General features: G+C 38.5%; 1 protein-coding gene across 1 annotated transcript in view; it reads left to right on the top strand.

Annotated features, from left to right (window-relative positions):
• MYH15 (myosin heavy chain 15) overlaps positions 1-9,942 on the top strand; it is a 140,396-nt gene that overhangs the window by 95,378 nt on the left and 35,076 nt on the right. The window contains exons 29-30 of the mRNA XM_008048571.2: positions 4,268-4,386; positions 7,655-7,851. Coding sequence (XP_008046762.1) covers positions 4,268-4,386; positions 7,655-7,851 — 316 coding nt within the window. The remainder of the gene's footprint in view (positions 1-4,267; positions 4,387-7,654; positions 7,852-9,942) is intronic.

The following is a 9,942-nucleotide window of genomic DNA, read 5'->3' as shown; positions in this document are numbered from 1 at the left end:
CCAAGGGAAACAGACAAACCTCACGGAAGAAAGGAAGGAAGCAAGCAAGGAAAGAAGGAACTGCAGGAGGAAAAGAACAGGCAGAACAGCGAGAGGAATAAGGGAAAGGGGGGGACACCAAATCTATGATTGGACCTGGGCTTCTTTTTCGCCAATGCAAAAAGGAATATGCAGCACATTTTTGCCTTCTTCTGCACCGGTTTCCTAGGCGCGGTAGTAGGTGCCAATTTCCCCAACAATATCCAGATCGGTGAGTGAGAGGGGCAGGCTGGGGAGGGACTTTCTGGGTCTGGCCAGGGTCCTTTGGGGGGATGTTGTGCCTTCCCTCCCCAGCACTGGCTGCTCTGCTTGGCTCCCTAACGCTGTGCCCGCGGCGGTGATAAGAGGGAGACTTGGGCTGCCTGCCAGGGGAGGGGTCCATCAGATCAAATGAGGGCCAGAGGGGAAGTGTTCACACACACACACACACACACACACACACACACACACACATCCCATTTATATATACACACACATACACCAATAGTTTTTTCTTTTATAATTTATCATAAACATTTTTGTATTTGGCTTACTCAGTCATTTGTAATGGTTGCTTCTAACTCATCAAGGAGATGAGTTATGCTTTACTTAACCTTGCCCTGTAATTTGACTTGTTTCTCTGTTACGAGCAGCACGTGTGGTAAGATGTTTGTCTATAACTAGAATTAGTTTTAGTAATATATTCCCAGAGATAAAATTCCTAGGTCAGTTAAAATAAACAGTGTATGTTTGATGCTCACAGGTACACACTTTTGGAAAGAGAATGAAGACCATGTGGGTTGTATAATAGCCCCTGCTGGTAGGCACCTCTGTTTCTAGATGCTAAATCTAGGGTCAATGCTAAGTTAAAATGAGTTGACAAAACTAAAAGCCTGGGAATCTAGAAGAAGAAAGTGTTTTAGGTTCTATCAAGGACACTGAAAAAGACTCTTCTTATAGTGCCCATGGGGTGTGTGACACTTGGCCTTGCTACAAAGCTTCCAGTTTGATCTTCTGTGCCATGTAGGATGCAGCCAGTGTGTAGACTCCACAGTACAGAAACAACGCTGGAGAATATCTGTAAGCATGGGCTCGGAAGCCATATAAAATTTGTTTGGATAGGCATTGGCTGCCTCCCCTTAGTTATTGGCATTAATTTTCTACTTACTTTTTTGATAAGGAAATTGGTGGGTAGGTGAATGAAATGAAAGTGGGTCTGAGACGATAATTCTCCTTAGGATGCAGGTCCTTTTTAAAAACTTTACCTTTTGGCTTTTGAGCAAATTAAATTTTAAATATATCCCTAACTAAAACTCCCCTCCCCTCAATGGGTCCATGTTCCAGATTTTTGCTGTTTTTTTTGTGACTACTACCAGAGTTTCTCAATCCTTTCCTATCAGCTTATTGTACTCTGCTTTCAGAGGAGACTAATAGTAAATGTGATCAATTAAACCACATAAAGTGGGAACTGGTTCTGTAATATACATGCTGCATTCGTCTCAACCCATAATGGATTTGCGTTTCCTCAGAACCCTTTTAAATATGATGTTTTAACCCAGATATTCTTAAAGTTTTGTCCACAGATCCTCAGTGATTCTCAAAACCTTGTAGTGGGGTCTATGAGGTGAAAGGTATTTTATTATAATACTAAGATGCTGTTTAATTTCTTTTGCCATTTGTATTGATGGTGCCAAAGCAATGATGATTAAAATTGCTGGAACCCGATCACAAGTCAAGGCACTAAACGATACTAGTCATCATATTCACTAATATGCACTTGCAGTTAAAAAAAGTCAGTTTCCCTTAAGGATGTATTTAATAAAGCAGTAAAAATGAATTTTATTGCATCTCAACTCTAAGTATATATCTTTTTAATATTCTGTATGACAAAACAAGGAGTATGTTAGACTTCTGCTTCATACAGGGATAAGATGTGTGATGAAGTTCTGAGCTGAGCTAGCAGTTTTTTTCAGAAAATATATTCTGCTTGAAAAAAGACTTGACAAACAAAGTAGGCTTCTTCAAGTCTATGTATGTGGCAGATATTTTCTTAAAAATAAGCAAAGTATACCTGTCATTTAAAGGAAAACAACTGACAACATTTGTTGCCAATAACAAAATAGGAAATTTGAGGCAAAAATTAGATTTTAGAAAACATGTATATACCATCATGAGTTGACGGGTCTCAATTTTTAAAGGCTTTTCTGATGGCAGCAGTTGTGATATTAACAAATATGATTTTAAAAATATTGTGATACTGTGATTTATAATGAGATATATACATATATGTGTGTATTTATTTAGATGTGTGTGTGTATATACATATGGCACTGTCTCCAGTTAGATGGTATCAGAATCAAATTAAATTGTCAGATACCCAGCTGGTACCCACTCAATTCTGAGAATTGCTTGGTATGTGGGGAAATTCCCCACACATCTGGTATCAGAAATATTGAGTGATTGAGAGTACAGAAAAAAACTGAATTTTTACTCTTTTACATTGTATAAAGAAATGTGTCAACATTTGCAAGATCTGCATGATTCAGTGGATCCATATTTTTCAAGTTATCCCTAGCATGATATTATAAAATCATGTGTGGTAAAGGTCCATTCAGAGTTTAAGGTAGACCCATGAATTTCAATGTAACAGAACAAAGAAGTTTGTTCCTATGGTTTGCTTACATATTGCAACTAACTCTTAAGAAATTTTCATTTGTGGAGTTTTGGTGTGGTATCAAATGATGGTCACAATTATCTGAAAAGACTATGAAAATATACCCCCCCTTTTCAACTACATATCTGTGAGAGGCTAGATTTCTTCATATACTTCAACCAAAACAACATATTATAATAGATTGAATTCAGAAGCATAACTGAGACTCTAGCTATCGTTTATTAGAGATTTTTAAAAATGAACAAATCACTGTGGAGTACTTGATAATTTTTAAACATATAAAGTGTTCCTGAGAACAACAAGTTTGAGAACACTGCTTTAACACAAACAGATGCTTCCTAATTACGTCAAGAGCTTTAGAACTTGTCACAGCAAGAGTGATGGGGGTAATAAATATTTTGGAATTTTAATGTTGCACTAATTGCACTATAGAAAAACTACATTTACCCAGGATTGGCTTAACTTTTAGTATCACTTTTAATAACCATGGTATTTCTGTACTGTATCGTCAGCCCTCTGTGTTGAAGGGGGATTGGTCTCAGGACCTCTCACAACTCCCCTGCAGATACCAAAATTCACAGACACTCAAGTTTCTTACATAAAATGGTATAGTATATTCATATAGCCTAGGCACGTCCTCATGTATACTTTAAATTGTTTCTAGATTACTTAGAATACTAATGTAAATGTAAATGATATGTAAATAGTTGTCATACTGTATTGTTTAGGGAACAATCACAAGGAAAAAAAGCTTGTACGCGTTCAGTAGAGATGCAAGCAGCTATTTTTTTTTCTGAATATTTTCAGTTCTCCATTGGTTGAACCCACAGATACAGAAGACTGACTGTCATTAATGAAATAGATGAAGCAGAGAGGATAGAATATAATGGAATTTCCCCTCTCACGGTCACATTTCCTACCATATAATAACTATTTCTAATATTTATTTAACAATTCATTCTATAAAATACATTTATACTTGTCTAATTTTCTCTAAAAATCTGTTATGACATTGTTATTTACATTTTACAAAGGAAGCACAAAGTTATGATCATCTGAAAATTGTATAGATGTAAATTTACAAACCCACATATAATAAACAAAGAAGCACGATATAGAAGAATGTGTTGTTTATAGTAAGAACTTCATTTGCATCTACCCTCATCAATTACTAACTATGCGTGTTTCTGCCTCAGTCACAGTTAAGTAAGTTGCTTTGTTTCTTCCTCTACAAAATGGTTAGTGTAATACTTCCATTATCAAGGAGTTATAAGAATTAAACTAGATAATATACATAAAGTACACAGAGCATAGATGTTTCTCAGTAAATAGTAGCTACTATCTGTTATTAACTCATACTACTAAAAATCAGTTCTTTTTTTAGGGCTCTCTTATGGGTCCTGGTACGGATCACTGCCATGATATTGCTGATAACAGAACTCTCAGATTCTTCCTGAATACCAGAGATATGTTGACAGGAGTCATTCTGGCTGCCTTTAAAGTCAGTAAGTCAGGTGGGAGAGACAGTGGTTAAGGAAGATCGTGATTAACTTCCTTTGTGAAATCTTTCTGCAGGTGAGTTCCTAAGGAGGCTGGAAGAAAAGGAGTCTCTGATAAATCAACTTTCCAGGGAAAAGAGCAACTTTACCCGGCAGATTGAAGAACTGAGAGGGCAACTGGAAAAAGAGACCAAAGTAATGCATCTATTATTTCTCACTAGTAACTTGACTATGAGTTTAAAAAAAAAAATAGTGCTTGATGGGTCACAATGACTATCTTCCTTTAAAAAATTTCTTTTATTTTAAAGATGGGGACAATTCAGAGTTAGATATGCAAATGGTCATTGTGCAGGTAAAGTTTGGTCCTCACTTTTGTCCCCACGTCACCTGGTTTGAGATCAGGTACCCTTATCAATGATGTGAGCACCCCCTTTCCTCTCCTGGCAGTTTCCCACTATTCCTTTCTCACATGAATATTTTCTTTCAAAGAAGGGAAAATGCCCTAAAAGTTATAAGGGAAAAAAAAATTCATTTGGGGCCTTGGATGTGCCAGGAAGAACCCTGATGACTGAAGGATCTTCCTGACTCAAATTACTTCTATAGTTAGATTATAGATAATTACCATGATCTTTCTCATACATTGTCTCCCCCACTTGACTTACTGACTCTAAAGGCAGCCAGAATGACTCCTACCAACTTATTTTTATATTTAGGATGAATCTGAGAGTCCTAAAGGAAGAACTGATTTTTAGTAGTATGAGTCAACAACAGATAATATTAGCTACCATTTATTGAGAAATTTATATGCTCTATGGACTTTATGTATATTATCTAGTCATATTTGGAGCAAACAAAGCAATGTGTTTCCATTTAGCACTAGTACTTAAACAGAAGGTCAGCAAGGCTCCTTCTGGATTTAAATTCTGAACTGCTCACCAAAAAGTGGAATTAAATAAAAGACTAGAATAAAATAAACCGGTCTGGGTTAGCTCAATATTACTTTTGTCGGTAAATTATAGATATTAGTAATTTTGTTCTATGAGAATATATAATGCTGCTAGAAGGTGACCCCAGTAAAAAGTGGTTCCTTAAGGTGAAGCCGCAGTGACTAATGTAATATATGAGTTCTTTGAGCCTTGGGATTTAAAGCAAATTCTTAGTTCATATTCAAGGTATCTTGTTGCTAAGGCCCCAGTGTACCTCTCTTGTACATGATCTCACTGTACAGGCATATGAAGATAGGGTAGTTGAGTCTTTGTTTTTAAGTATTGTACCACTTTATTCCCTCAACTCTCTGTATTTTCTATATTATATACACATTTTAAAGTGACTATTATTGTGCACCAGACATTGTACTAGGTATTTCTCTCATGCTATCACAGTCTTCATATGTCATATGAAAGCAGGAAGAGTTATATATATGTTTTTTTCTAGTACAGTATTGAATAGGAAGAATTGTGTTTTTATGCATGAACAAACCAAGGCTTTGAGAAGACTAATAACTTGTCCAAGGTCATATGGCTAGTGATGTACTGTGAAGAAATTTAAGCAGGATAGCGAAATGATTTGTATTTGAGAAGATCTCTTTGGCTGCCTTCCCAGTGACTTCCACTTGGCCTACAAGGCCCCCTGATCAGGCTCCAGACTCCTTCTGTGACCTTACCTCATGCATCTGCTTCCCTCATTTACTCCCCTCCGGTGACCCTGGCGTCCTTTCTGCCTCTGAACCAGGCCACCAATCATTCCTGCTTTAGAACTTTTAAAACTGCTATTCCCATCGCTTAAAGGCCCTTCTCCAAGGTCTTTGGTTGGGGCAGCTGATGAAGGAACCAAACATTCTATATCATGCTCATCTTTTTTTAAAAAAAACTAGTGTTAGAAATTTTATGTATTCATCTGTTTACATGTTTATTTCATATATTTTCTTATTCCTGTTTGTCTTCTCAGGGCAGGGGCTTTGTCTTGGTCTCCTTTATTTCTGCCTAGAACAGGAGCTCAATGCATGGATGCCACCTAAGGGTTTTTAAAGTTTTTATTATTATGTAAAATAAAATTAAATAAGGGAAAGGTTCGATATGAATCCAAGTTTATCAGATTCCAAAGCCTGTGTCCTTCTCAGAGTCACTGTGCTTTGGTGTTCCTCATTTACTAGCCAAAGGTGTCTGGCTGAGGCTGCCGTTTCCTGAGCCTTGTGCCTTGGGAACTGACTGTCTGAAAAGATGTTTTTTCTAGTTTGCTTAAAGGACCCATGAGGACCAGTCAGGGCCCTGGTTCTTTCCACTACACTAAGTTATCTCCTGGGAATAATGTTGCTAGGTGAGATAGATCACTATCTATCTATCTATCTATCATCTAGCTCTCTATTTATTTTAAAGATGTGGGGTACCATTAGATCACCATTTAAATGGTAAAAATGTTTATTAAACTCAACTCAGCTGGCAAAAAACATAGGAGCCACTACTATACTACTTGTGGCTATCTAACTTTAACCTTATATTAATTAAAGTTTAATAAAATTAAAAGTTAAGTTTTGACCATACATGTTCTGGGCACATTTTGAGAGTTCAATAGCTGCATGTGTCCAGTGGTTATCCAATTGGACAGTGTTGAATAGAATATTTCATCAATATAGACAATTCCAAAGCCAGGCTTGGTGTCTCAGCCTCTAATCCCGCGCTTTGGGAGGCTGAAGTGAGTGGATTGCCTGAGCCCGTGGGTTCGAGACCTGCCTGGGCAACTTGGCGAGACCTCAGCTCTACAATAAATTTAAAAAATTAGCCGGGCATGGTAGTGTGCGACTGTAGTTCTGGTTACTGAAAGGCTGAGGTGGAAGGATCGACGGAGCCCAGCACGTCGAGGCTGCGGTGGCCGGGAGTGGCCACTGCACTCCAGTCTGGGCGACAGAGTGAAACTCCAACTCAAAAAAAAAAAGAAAAAAGAAGAAAGAAAATTCCGTCAGGCAGCACTGCTTTAAAGTGGTAAGAGCAGAGGTTTTCAGAGATTTAAATGTGAAATAAAAGATTTAACTTTTCTCATCAATGGAATGCAGAGGCTAGACTAAATTTCAGTGGCTCTTTCTGACTCAGACAAGATCTGAGCTTCATATATTGCCAAACAGAAATCTTGTTGCCTAAATGGTACGGTTCTCCTTGCTACTTTTGGGTTCTTCACTATTTCTAGAACTCCAGGCCTGTGTATCGTTGAAGCCCCCATAGTCAAGCTGGCTTTTCCCTAAATAGAATTCCCTTCCCTGTTCTAATGGCAGCAATTAGATACACTCTATCGTTTCTCTTCTTGTCCCGAATTCTCTCCCTGGTATTATCTTACTAGGTTCAGATTCAACTTGAATTTGTGGCAGGTTGTTATTAACCTTATCTAAAAAAGATGATCTCACCTTCAAGCCTTTCGTTGTTAATGGTGGCAGTGCCTTTTTTAAAAAAAAAAAAATGTGTGTCCCCTGTAGTCCCAGAGCGCCCTGGCCCATGCCCTACAGTCAGCCCAGCGTGACTGTGACCTTCTGCGGGAACAGTACGAAGAAGAGCAAGAGGTCAAGGCCGAGCTGCACAGGGCCCTATCCAAAGGCAATGCTGAAAAGGTGCAGTGGAGAATGAAGTACGAAAACAATGCCATCCAGAATGCTGAAGACTTGGAGGACGCCAAGTGAGTAGGGCAAGGCTACCCCCAGAGTTAGTCACACAGACGAGTCAGAGTATAACGTCCGTGTCTCCAAGGCCAAATGGTATGCCCTTAACAATTCCTTGCTGAGTGCACGAACAAGTCCCCCACCAAAGCTGAAACAGTCACCACGCTCTAGAGGGGCTAAAAATAAAAGAAATGAGAAATATGATACAAAGTGACAGAGACTATAAAGAGGTCCTAAGGAGAGAAAGAAGGCTCTTTCTGGGGGCACAAGGGAAGTCTTCATAAAAGAGGTGACTTTGAGCTATGGTTTCAAAATGGGGTATCTTAAAATCCCGTATTTCATTTGGAACACCAAAATAACGACCCATATGTGTACATGTCTCCATATATCAAAGTCATTGGATCTCTGGTCTACAACTTGTAGACTACAAAGTGGTCTGTGAAGATGAACCAGAATAGTAGGAAACATGTTAGAATCTGTCATCATGCCTTGTAGGATAGTGGTTGCTTTGAAAAGAAATCATACCCAGGCCACCCCTAAGATTAGGATATCAATTTTACAGCCAATGCCACATAAATGTTTTAAAGGTTCTTTTCAGGAACTATGGACGTTTGGAGCCCAGCTGAATCGAGACTTAGTATCAGGATGTAGTACTAAGCGTTTTGCTTAGAGGTAGAGGAACCGTGTGTCTTTGAGAGAAAGTGTCAAACTAACCACAGCTTATAATCATTAAAGGTTTACTCAAAAGAATGTGTCCCTGGCTTGGTAGCTTGGCGAAAATCCAGGGCAGATCAATACATTTCTCTTTAGCTTCAACCAGAAATAATGTTTTTCAGTTCCTCACCTAAATCTTTGAGAGGCATTACTGTGCAGTTGCTTGAACAGCTGCTGTGTTCTGTCCCAGAAGGGGTACCAAGTGATCCATCTCTGTATCTGCAGTAACTTAAAAAGGGCTTTGGAATGACAGATACTAAGAATATCTGCACTAGGTGTTTTATCAAAACTCCGGACCACAGAAAGTTTTGACTTTGAACTGAGATGCTTCCTCATCTCCAAATACAGACTTTTCCTCTGAAGTAAGATTTTCTTTTCTAGCTAATGATTGAAGGGTTCAGGTGAAAGTGTCTGCCATTTTGTTTGATGGTTTCTTTGGAATGGGGGATTGAAAATGCTACTTTATGACCACATGGGTTCATTGGAACTAGTTCTGTGGTATGTGACAACTAAAGAGAAATAATGGGTAAACATGATAATATCTGAAGACCCCTTTTGCTTTAAAATTAGTTGAATAGCAAGCAAACAGAGTTTTGTCTGGACTATGCTTTTGCTCTAAATCACCTCAGCGAGGTAGGCAGCTACCAGAAAAAAAAAAAGAAAAAAAAGAATTCTAGGGTCCTGTTTGTTTGGTTTTTAATTGAAGTTGAAGATCTGCCTGCTTTGATTTTCAGGCTGGAGTTCATATAATGAGTTAGTTTAGCAGAATCAAACTCACCCGAGACCCAATTTACTGCTTCTGAATTCTAAGTTCCCCGAGGATAAGGATTTAGTTTCTTGATTTCCTATGTCCCCTTATATATTCTAGGAGGCTAAGAAGGTGCTTATAGTTGGCAAGTTAAGAAGCATAATAGTAGTTGGTATTAAATGTGGAACAAAATTATCAGTAAAATGAGCATGACCCATTTGTCCAGTTTGCCCTAGACCTTTCCTGTTTTGGCATCAAATTCTCATGTCCTGGTGAAACTCCTCAGTCACAGGCAGACCAGCATAGTTGGTTACCCAAAGTAAAGCTTCTTTTTTTTTTTTCTGCGATCAATCAAGTATTTTTTTCCTTTCCTTTTTCTTTCTCTCTTTTTCACCAGGATCTCACTCTGTTGCCCAGGCTGGAGTATAGTGGCACGATTATGGCTCACTACAACCTTGACCTCCTGGGCTCAAGCAATCTTCCTGTCTTTCCAACTGGGACTACAGATGTGCCCATCATGCCCAGCTTGTTTTTAATTTTTTTTTTTTTGTAGAGACGAGGTCTCACTATGTTGCCCAAGCTGGTCTCAAACTCATGGGCTCAAGTGATCCTCCCTCCTTGCCCTTCCAAAGTGCTGGGGTTACTG

The sequence above is a fragment of the Carlito syrichta genome, unplaced genomic scaffold, assembly GCF_000164805.1.
Source record: "Carlito syrichta isolate Samal-C Ts95f unplaced genomic scaffold, Tarsius_syrichta-2.0.1 Scaffold125966, whole genome shotgun sequence".
NCBI lineage: Eukaryota > Metazoa > Chordata > Mammalia > Primates > Tarsiidae > Carlito > Carlito syrichta.
This window is presented reverse-complemented; position numbering and strand designations above follow the sequence as displayed.